Source organism: Lates calcarifer, linkage group LG5 (assembly GCF_001640805.2).
Source record: "Lates calcarifer isolate ASB-BC8 linkage group LG5, TLL_Latcal_v3, whole genome shotgun sequence".
Lineage (NCBI taxonomy): Eukaryota > Metazoa > Chordata > Actinopteri > Centropomidae > Lates > Lates calcarifer.
Genome location: NC_066837.1, coordinates 5134811 through 5161076, shown reverse-complemented (window position 1 = coordinate 5161076; position 26266 = coordinate 5134811). Strand labels below are relative to the sequence as shown.

General features: G+C 39.3%; 2 protein-coding genes across 6 annotated transcripts in view; both read left to right on the top strand.

The window, feature by feature from the left end:
* Positions 1-26266, top strand: part of LOC108893361 (uncharacterized) — a 71564-nt gene that overhangs the window by 30216 nt on the left and 15082 nt on the right. The window contains exons 7-8 of the mRNA XM_051070258.1: positions 6950-7309; positions 9015-9395. Coding sequence (XP_050926215.1) covers positions 6950-7309; positions 9015-9395 — 741 coding nt within the window. The remainder of the gene's footprint in view (positions 1-6949; positions 7310-9014; positions 9396-26266) is intronic.
* LOC108893378 (uncharacterized) lies at positions 1787-24695 on the top strand. 5 transcript variants are annotated; one of them, XM_051070490.1, is made up of 7 exons: positions 1787-2011; positions 10091-11421; positions 16747-17013; positions 19399-19785; positions 20984-21343; positions 22489-22848; positions 24120-24695. In XM_051070490.1, exons 2-7 carry the CDS (start codon positions 11355-11357, stop codon positions 24173-24175), a joined length of 1497 nt encoding a protein of 498 aa, XP_050926447.1. In that variant the 5' UTR covers positions 1787-2011; positions 10091-11354; the 3' UTR covers positions 24176-24695. The 5 variants fall into 5 exon arrangements, with proteins under 5 accessions (XP_050926447.1, XP_050926448.1, XP_050926446.1 ...); XM_051070491.1 differs by lacking the exons at positions 1787-2011; positions 16747-17013; positions 19399-19785; positions 20984-21343 and adding exons at positions 11805-12050; positions 12203-12589; positions 14202-14561 and having other exon boundaries at positions 9453-11421; XM_051070489.1 differs by lacking the exons at positions 1787-2011; positions 10091-11421 and adding an exon at positions 15575-15892.

Here is a 26266-nt window from a genome sequence, read left to right as displayed (position 1 = left end):
GACTGAGATCTTCAGTCTGAACATCAACACCAGTAAAGAAGATGATGGAGTCCAGTACTGGTGTGAAGCCAAACTTGAACTGGGACCTGAAGGACCACAGCCCCCTCCAGTGGCGACATCAGAAAGATTCAGTGCCACTGTGAACAGTACTCCTGCCCTTGGGACAACTCCCAGTACCAGTTCCACACCAACTCCCAGCTTCAGTATGTGCTTCATGCTTTTATCCTTTTCTCTGGTTTCAGTTCATTCACACAGTTGTTAAGAGGCAGTTTGTTTTCAGAGCTGTAACATTATAAATAGCCACCATCTTCTGTATAGCTTAATCTGTTCAAATGAAAAGGCTTCCTGTTGTGCACAAGTTGTTTTCACAATGCAGTACTGATTTACAACCACTAAAGTGCTATAGTGTGTAATCTATAACATGAGCAATGGTTTAAATAACAGTAATGGCTCGCCTCATTTTCTACAATGCCCTTCTGGTGGGCCTTCTTTCATGGGCAGTGAAAACATTGCAAATGGTCCAAAATGCATCCAGAATCAAATTCAGGTCACTAATGGTTACCTACAGAGTAGAGATAGACTGATAGGGTTTTTTAGGGCTGATACCGATTATTAGTAGTCAAGGAGGCCAATAACCGATATTTGGAGCCGATATTCATTTGCAGTAAAAGTGAAAATACTGGCGTCAAAATTTTGAATAATACAAACTCTAACACTTAACTTCGTTTAAAAGCCTTTAAGCATATGTTTATTAAACAGCTTTTCAGATTTGCAACATGTTAAAGTTTTTTTTTTTTTTATCTTAGAAAATAGACATCTTTGTTTTAAAATTCTAACAAAAAGTGCAGGGAGCTCCCAGGCTCAGCATCATGTCTTATAAAGTTAAATGAAAACTTAAACAAATAAATAGCTCCCTAAAGTTTTCTACAGTAAATAAAGTTTTCCAAAAGTTCAATATAACTGAAATATTATTTTATCACTTATCTTTGTTTTTTGTTTAAGTTCAAACTTTTTCTCATGGCCGTGGCTTTGCATGTAACCAATCAGATGGTGCTGTGGGTGGGACAATGCTGGAGACAGAGTAGTGACTGCAAACAGAGAGGCGCGGCTGCATCAGAGCCAAAGTAACCCAGTTTTAAATTGATCTCTTATCGGCAGTCAGATTAAAACAAAAGGCAGATGCCGATATGTGTCAAAATGCCAAGTATCGGCACTAATAATCGGCCGGGCCAATAATCGGTCTATCCCTAAATCAAAGTAAAAATCTCAATGAAATCCCCAGTCTTCACGGATCACGGATCACAAAAGTAATATTCTTCTCAGAATCAAGGTCTACCCGTTCTCTTAGTGAAGCTTAGTTTAGCTACATTCATATCTGTGTTTGACTTTTATTTTCTTTGCAGACCAGGGGTGTACTTACCACATAAATAGATGAATAAATAAATGAACATTGAAACAACAATCTAAAATAATCTAAAAAAAAGACATACAAGATACTAAGCCTGTAAAAAAGACTGACGAATTGGGAAGGCAGGCAGCAGAGAGGACAAGGGACTTAGAGTAACACTCTTGGGTATTTAGTTGAAGATCTTTCATGTTGTCAGTATTTGTCAGCCTTTATCTTAAGGTGTGAATGCCTGTCTCTCTACATTTCTCTGTTTGTCTCCACAGAGCCTCCAGACAATGTGTCCATCAGCTCTGGGAATCACTCTGGACTGTTGTTTTACCACAAACTGTCACAAACAGAAGTCTGTGGCAGTTTGTGGTAGTTGTTGAAATTGAAGAATGAGAACCTGATACAATATCTGTTGTTGAAAGCACTGTCAAAACAATTGTTCCATTTGAAGACTGTACAAGATTGCAATTGAAAATGTTTTTCATATCTTTCTCAGTCTCATGCTAACTTTCCCACACCTTTTATGGTGCAGCTTTATCATTCTTACTGGTACAATATCCAGTGACCTTATGTAATAACCAACACATAGCTCACCCACCTTCTACCTGTACAGAGGTCTAACCAGCCAGGATAGTGGTCCATGCCAATACTAACACATGAAAGCACATTCACAAGCCTACAGGAAGCAGACAAGAAAACTACACACTTCACTTTGAAGCCAAGTGTTTCTCACAGTTCACCACAGCCTGTTTGTTGGTACTGCACCTTTAAGATGGTTTTAGGACCAATAATAATAAACAGACGTGAGGAAATTCAAGCTGATAACTTGTTGGATTCAGTTTGAATCATACTGTTCATGTCAAAACATGCATTTGAAGCAGAAGCTCCACAGATTATTATCATTTAATACTAACAAACTGTTTGCCTCAATGGGTGTTAAACCATCAAAGTAATAACGTCTTTTCATGTACAGTAGACCTACATGCTTCTAGATAACTTGGTTGCTTTGTTAATTGCATTACTCCTCTCAGATCATCTGATTGTAACTGTAATACTTCATGGTTGATCCTATTTACTTATTTGGGATCTTAACAGGCATTGAACACTATGGGAATTTCATGGCAGACATTTTCACCTGCCACAACAGGCAGAATACGTGTAACTAACATTGATGATGGCTCACTTCATTATTATTCATTATTTTTCTTACAATTAACACAAAGTGTTAAATTGAAGTATTAGTTGTAGAATCATATTTGTCATTTGTAGATTCTTTCTCTAATTTGAATGAAGATGTTTTCTCCTTTGACTTTTGATCTATATTTTTCTGGTTTCTGCTTCTTGATTTCTTGACTATGTGGACATGGTTTTGTATCAGGTCTTCCTTGAATTGGCCTTAAGATGATTTGTAACTCCTGTCCTAGTATAGGCTGTTATTGAAATGTATTTAAACTAAATAAATGTTGACATATTTTAGATTTTCTTTCTCTTTTTTAGGCTAAGAGTCAGATAAGATACGATTAAAGATGATATGTATATTGATATGTACATTATGGAAAGTACCTTTTAAAATGAATATGGAGGGAGGAACTTCTAAAGGTGTCTTATCTGCAGCTGTACAATGCAGCACTTTTATTTCCACAAGTTATGAACGTGTGGAAGAAATTACTGTGGAAATTCAGACAGGATGTGTAATATGAAAACAGGCTGTACTGATAGCATTGTTCTACTGCAGTAGAAAATCAGAGGGAGTGAATTGTTAAAGTGCTTTCACTCTCTGACCACCTTTGATTTTAAGTGGTTTAATGATTTTTTAAATTGTGCTTCTGAAGAGAATAACTAGGAACAATGTTTTCCATCCCTCTGGTGTTTTCTTTGATGAGTTTTCTGTGCGACTTCCATGTCTCCAGTTGTGGTAAGTGAAGAGTTTCCATCTGTAATCCATCTTAAAAAAAAAAAGGTTTTATTGTCATCAGGCTATTCTCTGTATAAATTAGATTATTAATTATTGGTTGATGATCAGTAATGATTGTTCCAACAAAGAAAATGCTGTTGCTGCTGAATAAATACTTACTATAGTCACTGTTTTTGTTTGTGCTTACTTTGTCATGAAGGACTCTGCCAGTTTGCCAGGCAACTTTACCATGCAGTAAATACATCTAAAAATGAACAAACAAAGCTACAAAGACCTATAGCTCTGATTGTCATAACTGTAGAATTACAGTTGTAGATGTATCTGGTTGATAATTTTACATCAAGTTGTTTTAAAATCACAGTGTTTAATGTCTTTTTCTTTACAGATCTAAAATGTGCAGATAAACCTGGGTTTACACCATCCAGACTGGCAGTGAAGCATGGTGACCCAAACCCTACCACCTGCTATAGACCAATTTTTCATGACATTTTTCTGGGACCATTTATAATAAACAAAACTGAATTTTTTTGGATAGTTGAAAAAATGACTGAAGGGAGCAGGGTGTGCTATTTTGATAATCATAATGATGATCTGTGCTGCACCAGCCTTCCTGTAACTGTGCATAGTAAGTTAACTTCATGTTGAACAAATTACTTACACTAAACAATGCTGGTGATGGTTTCCTTTATTTGCTCTTTCAGATATACAGTTAATAGGATTTTTACTATTGCTTTGTGTGTGCATCTCTCAGCTTATCTCTTCTTCCCTCTTCCACTCTGGACCGTTGTTAGAGCGTCATCAGTACACTCTGCAGTGTGAAGTACACAACGTTGCTCCTGTTGAAAACCTCACTGTGACCTTCTACAGAGGACAGACAGCACTGGCTCAACTACAGTCCAACAACACAACGAGTACACCAGTGACTGAGATCCTCACCCTGAACATCAACACCAGTAAAGAGGATGATGGAGTCCAGTACTGGTGTGAACGCAAACTGGAGCTGGGACCTGAAGGACCACAGCGCCCGCCAGTAGTGACATCAGAAAAAATCAGTGCTACTGTGAACAGTACTCCTGCCTCTGGGACAACTCCCAGTACCAGTTCCACACTGACTCCCAGCATCAGTATGTTTTTATTATTCTCTCTGGTTTGAATTCATTCACACAGTTATTAAGAGGCAGTTTGTCTCCAGAGCTGTAACATGATTAACAGTCACTCTCCTGTATAGCTTATATCTGCTGTGCACAAGTAGTTTTCACAATGAAATACTGATAATCAACCATTAGAGTGCTGTAGTTTGTAATCTACAACATGAGCAATGTTTGAAGTAATAATAATGGATTTTATGCATGCTAATTCACTTAAATAAATATGCAATGATTCCTATTCCTATATATTATTCTTCAAGCCTGTTTCCTCTCATTACACATGTAAAACAAAACTTTCAATAAGTCTGTGACAGTTTGTGGTAGTTGTTAAAAGTGAAGACATCACTGGGAAATAATGACAACTTGACATAATATTTGTTGTTGAAAGCATTGTTCTACTTAGAGACTGTGAGAGACTGCAATTGCAAATAATGTTTTTCTGTTTAATGAGATTCAATGAGGCTTCCATGTGTCCTTCACATCTTCCTCAGATGTCTCTCTACATCTCTCTGTTTGTCTCCACAGAGCCTCCAGACAGTGTGTCCTTCAGCTTTAGGAATCACTCTGGACCGTTGTTAGAGGGTCATCAGTACACTCTGCAGTGTGAAGTACACAACGTTGCTCCTGTTGAAAACCTCACTGTGACCTTCTACAGAGGAAAGACAGCACTGGGTCAACTACAGTCCAACAACACAGAGAAGAAACCAGTGACTGAGATCTTCACTCTGAACATCAACACCAGAAAAGAAGATGATGGAGTCCAGTACTGGTGTGAAGCCAAACTAGAACTGGGACCTGAAGGACCACAGCCCCCTCCAGTGGTGACGTCAGAAAAATTCAGTGCCACTATGAACAGTACTCCTGCCTCTGGAACTACCCCCCGTAACAATTCCACACCGACTCCTAGCTTCAGTATGTGCTTCATGCTTTTATTCTTTTCTCTGGTTTCAGTTCATTCACACAGTTATTAAAAGGCAGTTTGCTTCGAGAATTATTACATGATAAACAGCCACCTATCTCCTGTATAGCTCATATCTGTTTTCCAAATGAGAAGGCAGCCCGTTGGGAGAGATTCATCTTCACAATGAAATGCTGGTATTCAACCACTCGAGTGTTATAGATTGTAATCTACAATATATACATACAAATACACTTGAATGCAATATTTTCCATGATACTCCATTCTCTCAGTGAAGCTTAGTTTGGCTACATTCAGTTCTGTCTCGTTTTGTATTTTATTTAATTTGCAAACCTGCAGCCTTTGACATGATGAACCAACACGTCTTGCAATCTGTCCTGTCCAATATGGGCATCTCAAGCAAAGTGCTTTCTTGGTTTGAGTCCTACCTCACTGGGTTCTCCTTCAATGTGTCTTGGCAATGACAAACATTCTTACCCCACCCCCCCAGAGGGATAACTAAGGATCAGTACTGGGGTCCCTTATGCAATATACACCACGTCCTTGGGTCCAAATATCCGCTTGCATGGCTTCTCATATCACTGCTACACAGACAACACCCAGCTAGTCAGTCCCACCAGATGACCCCATTGTCTCAGTGAGAATCTCGGCCTGTCTCTCAAACTATCCACATGGATGAAGGTACACCCCCTTCAATTAACCCTCTCCAAGACTGAACTCTTTGTCATCCCAGCCAATCAATCTGTCCATCACAATATCAAAATCCAAATCATCTCTTCATGTCTCACTCCAACCAAGGTCATTAGAAACCAAGGTGTCATATTTGATGACAAGCTATCCATTCTTGACCATGCTGCATCTGTCTCCCAGTCATGACGCTTCACACAATACAACTGTCTACAGAGCCACTTCTGGTTCTGCACCCATCTACTTGAACTCAGTCATACAGGATTATGCTCCTTATCAGCCATTGTGTTCCTCCAGACTTCATTGTTTGGTACTACCATCCCTGCATACTAGGCATTCACAGTCCAGACTGTTCTCATTTGTGGTTCCCAGATGGTGGGACAGGCTACCAAATGCTATCAGAGCAGGAACATCCCTCCCTAACTTCAAGAATCTCTTGAAAACTCATCTCTTTGAGAGTTTCTCCTCACAATAGCACTTACTATGCACTTGTAGTGCACTTCTTTAATTTATCTCCTTGCAGTTTGCCTTATAGATTAGCAGTTAGTATTTACTTTAAGGTTTCCTACTGCACTGAAGCTTTAGTATTGTCCATCACTTGTAAGTCACTTTAGATAAAAACACCTGCTAAATTAGTAAATGTATTGCAGTGTACACTGCAAAAATAATTCAGGAATTATTTGAGGAACATGACAAATAGTTCAAGGTGTTGACTTGTCTTCCAAATTCCCCAGATCTCAGTCCAAACGAACATCTGTGGGATGTGTTAGAAAAACAAGTCCATCCATAGAAGCCCAGCATACAGGACTTTAAGGATCTGCTGCTAACCTCTTAGTGTCTGATACCATAAGACAACCAACATCCCTCTCTGTTTGTCTCCACAGAACCACCAGACAGTGTGTCCATCGGCTTTAATTATGGCCGGATGCTTAAATACAGGCAGTACAGTCTGCTGTGTAAAGTACAGAAAGTTGCTCCTGTTGAAAACGTAATTGTGACCCTCTACAGAGGACAGACAGCACTGTGTCAACTACAGTCCAACAACACAGAGAAGAAACCAGTGACTGAGATCTTCAGTCTGAACATCAACACCAGTAAAGAAGATGATGGAGTCCAGTACTGGTGTGAAGCCAAACTGGAACTGGGACCTGAAGGACCACAGCCCCCTCCAGTGGTGATGTCAGAAAAATTCAGTTCCCCTTGGACCATACCCAGTACCAGTTCCACACCTATTCCCAGCTTCAGTATGTGCTTCATGCTTTTATTCTTTTCTCTGGTTTGAGTTCATTCATACAGTTGTTACGAGGCAGTTTGTTTCCTGAATTACAACATGACAAACTGCCACCTGTCTCCTATATACTTTATATCTGTTTTTCAAATGAAAAGCCTTCCCATTGGAAAATGTTATTTGTACATTGTACAACCTCACTTAAATGCAATATTTCCATGTTTCCCATTCAAGTAAACCAACAGTTATTTGGAATCAAAGAAAATCTCAATGAAATCCCCAGTCTTCATTCAAGATCATAGATCACAAAAGTAATATTCTCATCAGAATCAAGGTCTACCCGTTCTCTCAGTGAAGCTTAGTTTAGCTACATTCACATCTGTCTTTGACTTTTATTTTCTTTGCAGACCAGGGGTGTACTTACCACATAAATAGATAAATAAATAAATGAACATTGAAACAACAATCTCAAATAATCTAAAAAAGATATACAAGATACTAAGCCTGAAAAAAGACTGACGAATTGGGAAGGCAGGCAGCAGAGAGGACAAGGGACTTAGAGTAACATTCTTGGGTATTTAGTTGAAGATCTTTCATGTGGTCAGTATTTGTCAGCCTTTATCTTAAGGTGTGAATACCTGTCTCTCTACATCTCTCTGTTTGTCTCCACAGAGCCTCCAGACAGTGTGTCCATCAGCTTTAGGGATCACTCTGGACCGTTGTTAGAGGGTCATCAGTACACTCTGCAGTGTGAAGTACACAACGTTGCTCCTGTTGAAAACCTCATTGTGACCTTCTACAGAGGACAGACAGCAGTGGGTCAACTACAGTCCAACAACACAGAGAAGAAACCAGTGACTGAGATCTTCACTCTGAGCATCAACACCAGAAAAGAACATGATAGAGTCCAGTACTGGTGTGAAGCCAAACTGCAACTGGGACCTGAAGGACCACAGCCCCCTCCAGTGGTGACGTCAGAAAAATTCAGTGCCACTGTGAACAGTACTCCTGCCTCTGGGACAACTCCCAGTACCAGTTCCACACTGATTCCCAGCTTCAGTATGTGCTTCATGCTTTTATTCTTTTCTCTGGTTTTAGTTCATTCACAGTTAGTAAAAGGCAGTTTGCTTCCAGAATTATAACATGATAATCAGCCACCCATCTCCTGTGTAGCTTATACCTGTTAAAAAGTAAAAACCTTCAGTGAAATCCCCAGACTTCATTCAAGACACACACACACATCCTGTAAGTAATATCTTTCTCAGAATCAAGGTCAACTTCCCGTTCTCTCAGTGAACCTTTGTTTAGCTATATTCACATCTGTCTTGTTTTTGTGTTTTATTTAGTTTGCAAACCTGCAGCTCAGTCCCCAATTCTTATCTTGCTGGACCTATCAGCAGCCTTTGACGTGGTGAACCAATGCATCCTACAATCTGTCTTGTCCAATATGGGCATCTCAGGCAAAGTGCTTTCTTTGTTTGAGTCCTGAATGGGGGACATTAACCACATGCTGTCAAATTAATGCTAGTGATTTCTGTTGTTGCAGCAAGCTGCCTGTAACTGTGTACAGTAAGTTAATTTCCTGTTAAACAAAGAACTGCTGCTAGTGATGATTTGATCATTTATAATCAAAATGAGTGATAATAATTGTCAGCTGTTGTCAGCCTTTATCTTATTGTGTTCATGTCTGTCTCTCTACATCTCTCTGTTTGTCTCCACAGAGCCTCCAGACAATGTGTCCATCAGCTTTAGGAATCACTCTGGACCGTTGTTAGAGGGTCATCAGTACACTCTGCAGTGTGAAGTACACAACGTTGCTCCTGTTGAAAACCTCACTGTGACCTTCTACAGAGGACAGACAGCACTGGGTCAACTACAGTCCAACAACACAGAGAAGAAACCAGTGACTGAGATCTTCACTCTGAACATCAACACCAGAAAAGAGGATGATGGAGTCCAGTACTGGTGTGAGGCCAGACTGGGACCTGAAGGACCACAGCCCCCTCTAGTGGTGACGTCAGAAAAAATCAGTGCCACTGTGAACAGTACTCCTGCCCCTGGGACTACCCCCAGTACCAGTTCCACACCAACTCCCAGCTTCAGTATGTGCTTCATGCTTTTATTATTCTCTCTGGTTTGAGTTCATTCACACAGTTATTAAAAGGCAGTTTGTTTTCAGAGCTGTAACATTATAAATAGCCACCATCTTCTGTATAGCTTAGTCTGTTCAAATGAAAAGGCTTCCTGTTGTGCACGAGTTGTTTTCACAATGCAGTACTGATTTTCAACCACTAGAGTGCTATAGTGTGTAATCTATAACATGAGCAATTTTATACCTGCATTTTCACTTAAATTATATCTTTTCCATGATTCCTGTTCAAGTAGACCAAGAGTTACTTGAAATCACAATACAAAGTCTCAGTGAAATAATTCCAGATCACAGTCATAGCATATCTAATCTACACATACAGTACGTTATTTTTCAAGCTTTTTTCCTCATTACCACAAACTGTCACAAACAGAAGTCTGTGGCAGTTTGTGGTAGTTGTTGAAACTGAAGAATGAGAACCTGATACAATATCTGTTGTTGAAAGCACTGTCAAAACAATTGTTCCATTTGAAGACTGTACAAGATTGCAATTGAAAATGTTTTTCATATCTTTCTCAGTCTCATGCTAACTTTGCTGCACCTTTTAGGCTGGGAGAAACTACACCTTTATCATTCTTACTGGTACAATATCCAGTGACCTTATGTAATAACCAACATATAGCTCACCCACCTTCTACCTGTACAGAGGTCTAACCAGCCAGGACAGTGGTCCATGCCAATACTAACACATGAAAGCACATTCACAAGCCTACAGGAAGCAGACAAGAAAACTACACACTTCACTTTGAAGCCAAGTGTTTCTCACAGTTCACCACAGCCTGTTTGTTGGTACTGCACCTTTAAGATGGTTTTAGGACCAATAATAATAAACAGATGTGAGGAAGTTCAAGCTGATAACTTGTTGGATTCAGTTTGAATCATACTGTTCATGTCAAAACATGCATTTGAAGCAGAAGCTCCACAGATTATTATCATTTAATACTAACAAACTGTTTGCCTCAATGGGTGTTATCCTTAAAAATATTTTCAGACATAAACCATCAAAGTAATAACGTCTTTTCATGTACAGTAGACCTACATGCTTCTAGATAACTTGGTTGCTTTGTTAATTGCATTACTCCTCTCAGATCATCTGATTGTAACTGTAATACTTCATGGTTGATCCTATTTACTTATTTGTGATCTTAACAGGCATTGAACACTATGGGAATTTCATGGCAGACATTTTCACCTGCCACAACAGGCAGAACACGTGTAACTAACATTGATGATGGCTCACTTCATTATTTATTATTTTTCTTACAATTAACCTGAACTGTTAAATTGAAGTATTAGTTGTAGAATCAGATTTGTATTTTATGGATTCTTTCTCTACTTTGAATGGAGATGTTTTCTCCTTTGACTTTTGACCTATATTTTTCTGGTTTCTGCCTCTTGATTTCTTGATTATGTGGACATGGTTTTGTATCAGGTCTTCCTTAAATTGGCCTTAAGATGATTTGTAACTTCTAGTATAGGCTGTTATTGAAATGCATTTAAACTAAATAAACTGTGCTCTATTTTAGATTTTCTTTCTCTTTTTTAGGCTAAGAGTCAGATAAGATAAGAGTCAATGGATTAAAGATGATATGTATATTGATATGTATATTATGGAAAGTACCTTTTAAAATGAATAGGAAGGGAGGAAATTCTAAAGGTGTCTTATCTGCAGCTGTACAATGCAGCACTTTTATTTCCACAAGTTACGAACTTGTGGAAGAAATTACTGTGGAAAAAATTTAGACAGGATGTGTAATATGAAAACAGGCTGCACTGATAGCATTGTTCTACTGCAGTAGAAAATCAGAGGGAGTGAATTCTTAAAGTGCATTCATTCTCTGACCACCTTTGATTTTAAATGGTTTAATTTTTTTTATTTTTATCGTGTTTCTGAAGAGAATAACTGGGAACAATGTTTTTCATCCTTCTGGTTGTTTCTTTGATGAGTTTTCTGTCTGACTTCCATGTCTCCAGTTGTGGTAAGTGAAGAGTTTCCATCTGTAATCCACCTTAAAAAAAAAAGGTTTTAATGTCATCAGGCTATTTTCTGTATAAATTAGATTATTAATTATTGGTTGATGATCAGTAATGATTGTTCCAACAAAGAAAATGCTGTTGCTGCTGAATAAACACTTACTATAGTCATCTTAAAATCTTACTTTTCTTTGTCATGAAGGACCCTGCTAGTTTGCCAGGCAACTTTACCATGCAGTAAATACATCTAAAAGTTAACAAACAAATCTACAAAGACATATAGCTCTGATTGTCATAACTGTAGAATTACAGTTGTAGATGCATCTGGTTGATAATTTTATATCAAGTTGTTTTAAAATCACGGTGTTTAATGTCTTTTTCTTTACAGATCTAAAATGTGCAGATAAACCTGGGTTCACACCATCCAGACTGGCAGTGAAGCATGGTGACCCAACCTCTGCTACCTGCTCTACATTACATTCTTATGACATTTTTCTGGGACCACTTATATTAAACAAATATAAAATTGCATGGGTAGTTAGCAAAATTACTGAAGAGGACACATTTTGGGTGTGCTATTTTGATGATCATAATGATCACCGGTGCTGCACCAGCCTTCCTGTAACTGTGCATAGTAAGTTAACTTCATGTTGAACAAATTACTTACACTAAACAATGCTAGTGATGGTTTCCTTTATTTGCTCTTTCAGATATACAGTTAATAGGATTTATACTACAGCTTTGTGTGTGCATCTCTCAGCTTGTATCTTCTTCCCTCTTCCACAGAGCCTCCAGACACTGTGTCCTTCAGCTTTAGGGATCACTCTGGACCGTTGTTAGAGGGTCATCAGTACGCTCTGCAGTGTGAAGTACAGAACGTTGCTCCTGTTGAAAACCTCACTGTGACCTTCTACAGAGGACAGACAGCACTGGGTCAACTACAGTCCAGCAACACAGGGAAGAAACCAGTGACTGAGATCTTCACTCTGAACATCAACACCAGTAAAGAAGATGATGGAGTCCAGTACTGGTGTGAACCCAAACTGGAGCTGGGACTTAAACGACCACAGCCCCCTCCAGTGGTGACGTCAGCAAAATTCAGTGCCATTGTGAACAGTAATCCTGCCAGTGGGAATACCCCCAGTACCAGTTCCACACTGATTCCCAGCTTCAGTATGTGCTTCATGCTTTTATTCCTTTCTCTGGTTTTAGTTCATTCACAGTTAGTAAAAGGCAGTTTGCTTCCAGAATTATAACATGATAATCAGCCACCCATCTCCTGTATATCTTATACCTGTTAAAAAGTAAAAACTTTCAGTGAAATCCCCAGACTTCATTCAAGACACACACACACATCACTTAAGTAATATCTTTCTCAGAATCAAGGTCAACTTCCCGTTCTCTCAGTGAACCTTTGTTTAGCTATATTCACATCTGTCTTGTTTTTGTGTTTTATTTAGTTTGCAAACCTGCAGCTTAGTCCTCCATTCGTATCTTGTTGGACCTATCAGCAGCCTTTGACGTGGTGAACCAACGCATCCTACAATCTGTCCTGTCCAATATGGGCATCTCAGGCAAAGTGCTTTCTTGGTTTGAGTATCTCACCGGGTTCTCCTTCATTGTGTTTCGGCAATGACAAACATCCTTATCCCATGGCCTCCCTAGAGGGGTAGCCAAGTATCAGTATTGGGCCTTCTGTTTGCAATATACACCACATCGTTGGGTCCAATTATCCGCTTGCATGGCTTCTCATATCACTGCCATACAGACAACACCCAGCTATTTCCACCAGATGACCCCATTGTCTCAGTGAGAATCTCGGCCTGTCTCTCAAACTATCCACATGGATGAAGGCACACCCCCTTCAATTAACCCTCTCCAAGACTGAACTCTTTGTCATCCCAGCCAATCAATCTGTCCATCACAATATCAAAATCCAAATCATCTCTTCATCTCGTCACTCCAACCAAGGTCATTAGAAACCAAGGTGTCATGTTTGATGACAAGCTATCCATCCTTGATCATGCTGCATCTGTCTCCCAGTCATGACGCTTCACACAACTTCTGCAATGCCCTTCTGGCGGACCTTCTTTCATAGGCAGTGAAACCATTGCAAATGGTCCAAAATGCATCCAAAATCAAATTCAGGTCACTAATGCTTACCTACAGAGCCACTTCAGGGTCTGCATCCATCTACTTGAACTTGGTCATACAGGATTATGCTCCTTATCGGCCATTGTGTTCCTCCAGACTTCATTGTTTGGTACTACCATCCCTGCATACTAGGCATTCACAGTCCAGACTGTTCTCATTTGTGATTCCCAGGTGGTGGGACAGGCTACCAAATGCTATCAGAGCAGGAACATCCCTCCCTAACTTCAAGAATCTCTTGAAAACTCATCTCTTTGAGAGCACCTCCTCACAGTAGCACTTACTATGCACTTGTAGTGCACTTCTTTAATTTATCTATCTCCCTGCCCTTTGCCTTATAGATTAGCAGTTAGTATTTACTTTAAGGTTTCCTACTGCACTGAAGCTTTAGTATTGTCCATCACTTGTAAGTCACTTTGAATAGAAGCATCTGCTAAATTAGTAAATGTAAATGATTGCAGTGGCAGAATAATGCACCCTGCCACACTGCAAAAATAATTCAGGAATTGTTTGAGGAACATGACAAATAGTTTAAAGTGTTGACTGGTCGTCCAAATTCCCCAGATCTTGGTCCGAACGAACATTTGTGGGATGTGTTAAAAAAACAAGCCCATCTCTCTGTTTATCTCCACAGAACCACCAGACAGTGTGTCCATTGGCTTTAATTATGGGCGGATGCGTAAATACGGCCAGTGTACTCTGCTGTGTAAAGTACAGAAAGTTGCTCCTGTTGAAAACCTCAGTGTGACCTTCTACAGAGGACAGACAGCACTGGGTCAACTACAGTCCAACAACACAGAGAAGAAACCAGTGACTGAGATCTTCACTCTGAACATCAACAACGGAAAAGAGGATGATGGAGTCCAGTACTGGTGTGAAGCCAAGCTGGAACTGGGACCTAAAGGACCACAGCCCCCTCTAGTGGTAACATCAGAAAAATTCAGCTCCCCTTGGACCATACCCAGTACCAGTTCAACACCTATTCCCAGCTTCAGTATGTGCTTCATGCTTTTATTCTTTTCTCTGGTCTGAGTTCATCCACACAGTTATTAAGAGACAGTTTGTTTTCAGAGCTGTAACATTATAAATAGCCACCATCTTCTGTATAGCTTAATCTGTTCAAATGAAAAGGCTTCCTATTATGTATTAGTTTCCACAATGCAGTACTGATTGTCAACCACTAGAGTGCTATAGTGTGTAATCTATAACATGAGCAATGGTTTAAATAACAGTAACAGTAATTTTATACATGCATATTCACTTAAAAGATATATTTTCCATGGTTCCTGTTCAAGTAGACCAAGAGTTACTTGAAATAAAAATACAAAGTCTCAGTAAAATCATTCCAGATCAATATTTTTCCAGGCTTGTTTCCTCTCATTACCACAAACTGTCACAGACTCTGTTTGTGTCAGAATATCTGTTGTTGAAAGCACTTACAGTTCACCACAGCCTGTTGGTGGTACTGCACCTTTAAGATGGTTTTAGTATAAATAATAATAAACAGACATGAGGAAGTTCAAGTTAATAATATGTTGGATTCAAATTGAGTCATACTATTCATGTCCAAACATGCAGCGAGGGCAGAAGCTCCACTTTCTATGTGCCTCGATAGGTTTAATCCTCAAAAATGTTACAGAAACAGATTGTCAATTAACTATTTTAACCAAAATGTTTGTATTGCAGCTGAAGTGCATAACATGACCAGATGTTTACATTTTCACATAAACAACATATTCATCTTCGAGTGAAGCTCGGGCATCCACTTCTTTTACTTTCTTTTTTCTCTGGCTTGAGACGGATTCAAACTGCGTCTTAGACGACATCTCTTCTCCTGCAGTAGTGCCCTGCTCTGATCACTGATTGGTCAGATGTCAGTCATTGAAGCAATGCGTGCGATACCGTAGATGACAGACCTGAGACCTCCCCTGCTTCCTGCCCTCTCGTCTCAGACTCGCTCAGCTGATTTCACTTGGAGGCCTTGCTGGTGACACTATGACGCGCATGATTGTACGAGGCCCTACGCACAGTGCGTAGTTCCATATCTGCAACTGTACAACGCAGCACTTTCACTTCCTCAAGTTGCCAATTTTACCAACATTACTATGAAAAAAGACATAGCTGGAATAGGATTAATGAAGTGAAAACAGGCTGCGCTGCCAACTGTTCTGCTGCAGTAAAAAATAGAGCGCAATCACTCTCTGGCTACCTTTGATTTTGAATGTCTGATGGTTTTATCTCTCGTGTTTCTAAAGAGAATGTTTTTCATCCTTCTGGTGATCTCTTTGATGAGTTTTCTGCGTGACTTCCATGTCTCCAGTTGTGGTAAGTTTTCCATCTGTAATCCATCTTTAGAGGGCTTTTCTTGTCTCCAGGCTGTTCCCTGTATAGATTAGATAATTAGTTATTATTATGATGATCAGCTGAGGGGGAACAGTGGAGCAGTGGTTAGCACTGTCACCTCACAGCAAGAAGCTTCAAGGTTTGAACCCTGGTTCACCCGGAGCTTTGCTGTGTGGAGTTTGCATGTTCTCCCTGTGCCTGTGCGTGGATTTCCTCCAGGTTCTCCGGCTTCCTCTCACACTGCAAAGACATGCAGGTTAGGTTAACCAGAGACTCTAAATCGCCCGTAGGTGTGAGTGGTTGTGGAAAGACTGGAGACCTGTCCAGAGTGTCCCCCGCGACTCTTAAAGGATAAGCAGTATAGGTAATGGATGGACCATAATGATCAGTCCTGGTTGTTCCGTGAAGAAAAATGCACGTAGTTATTATTATCATTATTATTTGTAATGGTTGTTGTAAATGGGTTGGTAAACCTGGTGCGTATATAATAGGTTAAAAAGCCTATACAGCATAATTACAATTACATGACAAATGTTTATTCTATATAATTTATTTAAAGTGCTCTGTACATAACTGTGTATATGTACAAAATAATTAGGCTAAATAAGATATGTTAAAGTAGATTAAATGCTTATTTTAGTCAGTGTTTTTATTTGTACCTCAACTCTGCCATGCAAAAATATATCTAAAATTAAACAAACAAACCTGCAGGATATATAGCTCTGATTGTTCTAAGTGTGGAATTACAGTTTTACATATGTATGTACTGTATCTGTTGCTGTTCATATTACATCAAGATGTTTAGAATCACAGTGTTTATTGTCTTTCTTTTGCAGATGAATACTGTCCAGATAAACCTGTGTTCAACCCATCCAGACTGGTAGTGAAGTATGGTGACCCAGTCTCTGTCACATGCTCGATACGCCAGTCTTACCAAGACTACTTTTTTGGTTTGGTAGACTTCATGGGAAACCATACAAAAAATGGAACCACTATTTTATGGGAAGTTCAAAGAATGACTGAATGGAGGACACTAACCACATGCTGTCATATTAATGCTACTGATTACTGTTGTTGCAGCAAGCTGCCTGTAACTGTGTACAGTAAGTTAACTTCCTGTTGAACAAAGAACTGCTGCGAGTGATGATTTGATCATTTATAATCAAAATGAGTGATAATAATTGTCAGCTGTTGTCAGCCTTTATCTTATTGTGTTCATGTCTGTCTCTCTACATCTCTCTGTTTGTCTCCACAGAGCCTCCAGACAATGTGTCCATCAGCTTTAGGGATCACTCTGGACCGTTGTTAGAGGGTCATCAGTACACTCTGCAGTGTGAAGTACACAACGTTGCTCCTGTTGAAAACCTCACTGTGACCTTCTACAGAGGACAGACAGCACTGGGTCAACTACAGTCCAACAACATAGAGAAGAAACCAGTGACTGAGATCCTCACTCTGAGCATCAACACCAGAAAAGAAGATGATGGAGTCCAGTACTGGTGTGAAGCCAAACTGGAACTGGGATCTGAAGGACCACAGCCCCCTCCAGTGGTGACGTCAGAAAAATTCAGTGCCATTGTGAACAGTACTCCTGCCCATGGGACTACTCCCATAATTTCCAGTTTCAGTATGTGCTTCATGCTTTTATTCTTTTCTCTGGTTTGAATTCATTCACACAGTTATTAAGAGGCAGTTTGTTTCCAGAGCTGTAACATGATTAACAGTCACTCTCCTGTATAGCTTATATCCTTCGATGAGGCTTCCATGTGTCCTTCACATCTTCCTCAGTCTCCTGTTAACTTTGCTTCAGCTTTTAAGGTGGGAGAAATGACACCTGTATCATAAAGTATCATAAAGTGTAATGTAACCTGAACTGTTAAACTGAAGTAATAGTTGTAGAATCAGATTTGTATTTCATGGATTCTTTCTCTACTTTGAATGAAGATGTTTTCTCCTTTGACTTTTGACCTATATTTTTGTGGTTTCTGCCTCTTGATTTCTTGATCATGGTTTTGTATCAGGTCTTCCTTGAATTGGCCTTAAGATGATTTGCAACTCCTGTCCTAGTAGAAATGCTGTCATGTCATGGCTGATGTGGGCAGCGAAATCATTCACTTTGTTGAATCTTTTTTTTAATACACAAAAAAACAAAGTCATTTTAAAACTGCTATTGAAATGTATTTAAACTAAATAAATGTTGACATATTTCAGACTTTCTTTCTCTTTTTTAGGCTAAGAGCCAGAGAAGATAAGTCAGTGGATTAAAGATGATATGTATATTGATATGTATATTATGGAAAATATACTTTAAAATGAATATGGAGGGAGGAACTTCTAAGTGTGTCTTATCTTATCTGTAATTGTACAATGTGGCACTTTCGGTTCCAGAAGTTACCAACTTTGAAGAAATTACTGTGGGAAAAATGTAGACAGGATGTGTAATATAAAAACAGGCTGTACTGATAGCATTGTTCTACTGCAGTAGAAAATCAGAGGGAGTGAATTGTTAAAGTGCAATCACTCTCTGACCACCTTTGATTTTAAATGGTTTAAATGATTTTTTAAATTGTGTTTTTTTTTTTTTTTTTTGGGGGGGGGGGGAGGGGGTTCGTTTGTTTTGTTTTGTTTTGCTTATTTTATCGTGCTTCTGAAGAGAATAACTTGGAACAATGTTTTTCATCCTTCTGGTTGTTTCTTTGATGAGTTTTCTACATGACTTCCATGTCTCCAGTTGTGGTAAGTGAAAAGTTTGCATCTGTAATTCACCTTAAAAAAGCTTTTACTGTATCATGATCAGTAATGATTAATGATCCAAGAAAGAGAATTATCTTTACTTACTGTAGTCAGTGTTTGTACTTACTTTGTCATAAAGGACCACTGTCAGTTTGCTAGGCAACTTTGCCATGCAGGAAATACATCTAAAAATGAACAAACAAAGGAACAAAGACATATAGCTCTGATTGTCATAACTGTAGAATTACAGCTGTACATGTTTTTATCGTGTATCTGGTTAATAATTTTGCATCAAGCTGTTTAAAATCACAGTGTTTAATGTCTTTTTCTTTACAGATGAAAACTGTCCAGATAAACCTGTGTTCAACCCATCCAGACTGGTAGTGAAGTATGGTGACCCAGTCTCTGTCACATGCTCGATATGCCAGTCTTACCAAGACTATTATTTGGAGTTGGTAAACTATATGGGAAACCATACAAGAAATAGAACCACAATTTTATGGGAGGTTGAAAACATGACTGAATGGAGGACATTAACCAAATGCTGTCATATTAATGCTACTGATTACTGTTGTTGTAGCAAGCTGCCTATAACTGTGTACAGTAAGTTAACTTCCTGTTGAACAAAGAACTGCTGCGAGTGATGATTTGATCATTTATAATCAAAATGAGTGATAATAATTGTCAGCTGTTGTCAGCCTTTATCTTATTGTGTTCATGTCTGTCTCTCTACATCTCTCTGTTTGTCTCCACAGAGCCTCCAGACAATGTGTCCTTCAGCTTTAGGAATCACTCTGGACCGTTGTTAGAGGGTCATCAGTACACTCTGCAGTGTGAAGTACACAACGTTGCTCCTGTTGAAAACCTCATTGTGACCTTCTACAGAGGACAGACAGCACTGGGTCAACTACAGTCCAACAACATAGAGAAGAAACCAGTGACTGAGATCTTCACTCTGAGCTTCAACACCAAAAAAGAAGATGATGGAGTCCAGTATTGGTGTGAGGCCAAACTGGAACTGGGACCTGAAGGACCACAGCCCCCTCCAGTGGTGACGTCAGAAAAACTCAGTGCCACTGTGAACAGTACTCCGGCCCCTGGGACTAACCCCAGTACCAGTTCCACACTGATTCCCAGCTTCAGTATGTGCTTCATGCTTTTATCCTTTTCTCTGGTTTGAGTGCATTCATATTTTCCATGATTCTCCATTCTCTCAGTGAAGCTTAGTTTGGCTACATTCACATCTGTCTCATTTTTGTGTTTGATTTAGTTTGCAAACCTGCAGCTCAGTCCTCCATTTGTATCTTGTTGGACCTATCAGCAGCCTTTGACATGGTGAACCAATGCATCTTACAATCTGTCCTGTCCAATATGGACATCTCAGGCAAAGTGTTTTCTTGGTCTGAATACTACCTCACTGGGTTCTCCTTCAATGTGTCTTGGCAATGACAAACATCCTTATCCCACCCCCACAGAGGGATAACTAAGGATCAGTACTGGGGCCCCTTATGTTTGCAATATACACCACATCCTTGGTCCAAATATCCGCTTGCATGGCTCCTGATATCACTGCCACGCAGACGACACCCAGCTATTCCCACCAGATGACCCCATTGTCTCAGTGAGAATCTCAGCCTGTCTCTCTAACTATCCTCATGGATAAAGGTACACCCCCTTCAATTAACTCTCTCCAAGACTGAACTCTCCTTGTTGGCCATTGTGTTCCTCCAGACATCATTGTTTGGTACTGTCATCCCTGCATACTAGGCATTCACAGTCCAGACTGTTCTCATTTGTGGTTCCCAGGTGGTGGGACAGGCTACCAAGTGCTATCAGAGCAGGAACATCCCTCCCTAACTTCAAGAATCTCTTGAAAACTCATCTCTTTTACAGCACCTCCTCACAATAGCGCTTACTATGCACTTGTAGTGTACTTCTTTAATTTATCTCCTTGCACTTTGCCTTATAGATTAGCACTTAAGATTTATTTTAAGGTTTCCTACTGCACTGAAGCTTTAGTATTTTCTATCACTTCTAAGTCACTTTGAATAGAAGCATCTGCTAAATTAGCAAATGTAAATGATTGCAGTATCAGGATAATGCACCCTGCCACACTGCAAAAATAATTCAGGAATTATTTGACAAACATGACAAATAGTTCAATGTGTTGCTTTGTCATCCAAATTCCCCAGATTTCAGTCTGAACGAACATCTGTGGGATATGTTAGAAAAACAAGTCCATCCAAAGAGGCCCCACCTCACAGCGTACAGGACTTTAAGGATCTGCTGCTAACATCTTAGTGCCTGACACCTAACATCTCTCTCTGTTTATCTCCACAGAACCGCCAGACAGTGTGTCCATCGGCTTTAATTATGGCCGGATGCTTAAATACAGGCAGTACACTCTGCTGTGTAAAGTACAGAAAGTTGCTCCTGTTGAAAACCTCATTGTGACCTTCTATGGAGGACAGACAGCACTGGGCCAACTACAGTCCAACAACACAGAGAAGAAACCAGTGACTGAGATCTTCACTCTGAACATCAACACCAAAAAAGAAGATGATGGAGTCCAGTACTGGTGTGAAGCCAAGCTGGAACTAGGACCTGAAGGACCACAGCCCCCTCTAGTGCTGACATCAGAAAAATTCAGCTCCCCTTGGACCATACCCAGTACCAGTTCAACACCTATTCCCAGCTTCAGTATGTGCTTCATGCTTTTATTCTTTTCTCTGGTTTGAATTCATTCACACAGTTATTAAGAGGCAGTTTGTTTCCAGAGCTGTAACAGTCACTCTCCTGTATAGCTTATATCTGCTGTGCACAAGTAGTTTTCACAATGAAGTACTGATAATCAACCATTAGAGTGCTGTAGTTTGTAATCTACAACATGAGCAATGTTTGAAATAATAATAATGGATTTTATGCATGCTAATTCACTTAAATGCAATATGCAATGATTCCTATTCAAGTAGACTGACAGTTACTTGAACTCAAGGTAAAAATTCTCTTGTCAAATCATTTGAAATCACAATCATGGCATATCTAATATACACATACATTATTCTTCAAGCCTGTTTCCTCTCATTACACATGTAAAATAAAAACTTCAATATGTCTGTGACAGTTTGTGGTAGTTGTTAAAACTGAACACATCACTGGGAAATAATGACAACTTGATATAATATTTGTTGCACTTCCACTTCAAGACTATACAAGACTGCAATTGCAAATAATGTTTTTCTGTTTAATGAGATTATTTCATGGGCAGTGAAACCATTGCAAATGGTCCAAAATGCATCCAGAATCAAATTCAGGTCACTAATGCTTGCCTACAGAGCCACTTCTGGGTCTGCACCCATCTACTTGAACTCAGTCATACAGGATTATGCTCCTTATCGGCCATTGTGTTCCTCCAGACATCATTGTTTGGTACTGTCATCCCTGCATACTAGGCATTCACAGTCCAGACTGTTCTCATTTGTGGTTCCCAGATGGTGGGACAGGCTACCAAATGCTATCAGAGCAGGAACATCCCTCCCTAACTTCAAGAATCTCTTGAAAACTCATCTCTTTGAGAGTATCTCCTCACAGTAGCACTTACTATGCACTTGTAGTCTACTTCTTTAATTTATCTCCTTGCACTTTGCCTTATAGATTAGCACTTGACTTGTTCTCCAAATTCCCCAGATCTCAATCCGAACGAACATCTGTGGGATATGTTAGAAAAACAAGTCCACCCATAGAGGCCCCACCTCACAGCGTATAGGACTTTAAGGATCTGCTGCTAACATCTTAGTGATTGATACTATAAGACACCCTACATCTCTCTCTGTTTATCTCCACAGAACCACCAGACAGTGTGTCCATCGGCTTTAATTATGGCCGGATGCTTAAATACAGGCAGTACACTCTGCTGTGTAAAGTACAGAAAGTTGCTCCTGTTGAAAACCTCACTGTGACCTTCTACGGAGGACAGACAGCACTGGGTCAACTACAGTCCAACAACACAGAGAAGAAACCAGTGACTGAGATCTTCACTCTGAACATCAACACCAAAAAAGAAGATGATGGAGTCCAGTACTGGTGTGAAGCCAAGCTGGAACTGAGACCTGAAGGACCACAGCCCCCTCTAGTGCTGACATCAGAAAAATTCAGTTCCCCTTGGACCATACCCAGTACCAGTTCAACACCTATTCCCAGCTTCAGTATGTGCTTCATGCTTTTATTCTTTTCTCTGGTTTGAATTCATTCACACAGTTATTAAGAGGCAGTTTTCTCCAGAGCTGTAACATGAACAGTCACTCTCCTGTATAGCTTATATCTGCTGTGCACAAGTAGTTTTCACAATGAAGTACTGATAATCAACCATTAGAGTGCTGTAGTTTGTAATCTACAACATGAGCAATGTTTGAAGTAATAATAATGGATTTTATGCATGCTAATTCACTTAAATGCAATATGCAATGATTCCTGTTCAAGTAGACTGACAGTTACTTGAACTCAAGGTAAAAATTCTCTGTCAAATCATTTGAAATCACAGTCATGGCATATCTAATATACACATACATTATTCTTCAAGCCTGTTTCCTCTCATTACACATGTAAAACAAAAACTTCAATATGTCTGTGACAGTTTGTGGTAGTTGTTAAAACTGAACACATCACTGGGAAATAATGACAACTTGATATAATATTTGTTGCACTTCCACTTCAAGACTATACAAGACTGCAATTGCAAATAATGTTTTTCTGTTTAATGAGATTATTTCATGGGCAGTGAAACCATTGCAAATGGTCCAAAATGCATCCAGAATCAAATTCAGGTCACTAATGCTTGCCTACAGAGTCACTTCTGGGTCTGCACCCATCTACTTGAACTCAGTCATACAGGATTATGCTCCTTATCGGCCATTGTGTTCCTCCAGACATCATTGTTTGGTACTACCATCCCTGCATACTAGGCATTCACAGTCCAGACTGTTCTCATTTGTGGTTCCCAGATGGTGGGACAGGCTACCAAATGCTATCAGAGCAGGAACATCCCTCCCTAACTTCAAGAATCTCTTGAAAACTCATCTCTTTGAGAGTATCTCCTCACAGTAGCACTTACTATGCACTTGTAGTGCACTTCTTTAATTTATCTCCTTGCACTTTGCCTTATAGATTAGCACTTGACTTGTTCTCCAAATTCCCCAGATCTCAATCCGAACGAACATCTGTGGGATATGTTAGAAAAACAAGTCCACCCATAGAGGCCCCACCTCACAGTGTACAGGACTTTAAGGATCTGCTGCTAACATCTTAGTGATTGATACTATAAGACACCCTACATCTCTCTGTTTATCTCCACAGAACCACCAGACAGTGTGTCCATCGGCTTTAATTATGGGCAGATGCGTAAATAGGGGCAGTACAGTCTGCTGTGTATAGTACAGAAAGTTGCTCTTGTTGAAAACCTCATTGTGACTTTCTACAGAGGACAGACAGCACTGGGTCAACTACAGTCCAACAACACAGAGAAGAAACCAGTGACTGAGATCTTCACTCTGAGCATCAACACCAGAAAAGAGGATGATGGAGTCCAGTAGTGGTGTGAAGCCAAACTTGAACTGGAACCTGAAGGACCACAGCCCCTACAATGGTGAGAGATGGTGAGATGGTCAGAAAAATTCAATGCCATTGTGAACAGTACTCCTGCACCTAGGACTACCCCCAGTACCGGTTCCACACCAACTTCCAGATTCAGTATGTGCTTCATCCTTTTATTATTCTCTCTGGTTTGAGTTCATTCACAGAGTTTTTTAAGAGGCAGTTTGTTTTCAGAGCTGTAACATTATAAATAGCCACCATCTTCTGTATAGCCTAATCTGTTCTTCAAATGAAAAGGCTTCCTGTTCCTGTGTATGAGTAGTTTTCACAATGCAGTACTGATTTTCAACCACTAGAGTGCTATAGTGTGTAATCTATAACATGAGCAATGGTTTAAATAACAGTAATGGCTTTTATACATGCATTTCCAAATGTTTTAATCGTGCTTCTGAAGAGAATAACTGGGAACAATGTTTTTCATCCTTCTGGTTGTTTCTTTGATGAGTTTTCTGTGTGACTTCCATGTCTCCAGTTGTGGTAAGTGAAAGGTTTTCATCTGTAATCCACCTTACAAAAGGTTTTATTGTCATCAGGCTATTCCCTGTAGAAATTCAGTTTTTAATTATTAGTATAAACATCAGTAATGATTGTTCCAAGAAAGAAAATGAAAAATGTACTTACTGTAGTCATTGTTTTTGTTTGTACTTTCTTTGTCATGAATGACAACTGCCAGTTTGCCAGGCGACATTGCCATGCAGGAAATACATCTAAAAATGAACAAACAAAGCTACAAAGACATTTAGCTCTGAAGCGCCACAAATTATTATCATTTAATACTAATAAACTGTTTGCCTCAATAGAGTTCATCCTTAAAAATATTTTCAGACAGAAACCATCGTAATAATAATGTCTTTTCATGTACAGTAGACCTTTATGTTTCTAGATAACTTCATTGCTTTGTTAATTGTATTACTCCTCTCAGATCATCTGATTGTAACTGTAATACTTCATGGTTGATCCTATTTACTTATTTGTGATCTTACCAGGCATTGAACACTGTGAAAATTTAATTGCAGCCATTTTCACCTGCCACATCAGGCAGAACACATGTGTAACTAACATTGATGATGGCTCACTTCATTATTCAATTGTTTTTTCAGATTTGTATTTTATGGATTCTTTCTCTACTTTGAATGGAGATGTTTTCTCCTTTGACTTTTGACCTATATTTTTCTGGTTTCTGCCTCTCGATTTCTTGATTATGTGGACATGGTTTTGTATCAGGTCTTCCTTGAATTGGCCTTAAGATGATTTGTAACTCCTGTCCTAGTATAGGCTGTTATTGAAATGCATTTAAACTAAATAAACTATGCTTTATTTTAGATTTTCTTTCTCTTTTTTAGGCTGAGTCAGAGAAGATAAAAAATATGTGTATTATGGAAAGTACCCTTTAAAATGAATAGGGAGGGAGAAACTTCTAAAGGTGTCTTATCTTATCTGCAGCTGTACAATGCAGCACTTTCATTTCCACAAGTTATGAACTTGTGGAAGAAATTACAGTGGAAAGAATTCAGACAGGATGTATTATACGAAAACAGGTAACAATGATAACATTGTTCTACTGCAGTAGAAAATCAGAGGGAGTGAATTCTTAAAGTGCATTCATTCTCTGAGTGGGTTTTTTTATCGTGCTTCTGAAGAGAATAACTGGGAACAATGTTTTTCATCCTTCTGGTTGTTTCTTTGATGAGTTTTCTATGTGACTTCCATGTCTCCAGTTGTGGTAAGTGAAGAGTTCCCATTTTGTAATCCACCTTAAAAAAGGTTTTATTGTCATCAGGCTATTTTCTGCATAAATTAGATTATTAAATATTGGTATGATGATAAGTAATGATTGTTCCAACAAAGAAAATGACTACTGCACTGTTGCTGCTGAATAAATACTTACCATAGTCACTGTTTTTGTTTGTACTTACTTTGTCATGAAAGACTTGGCCAGTTTGCCAGGCAACTTTACCGTGCAGGAAATACATC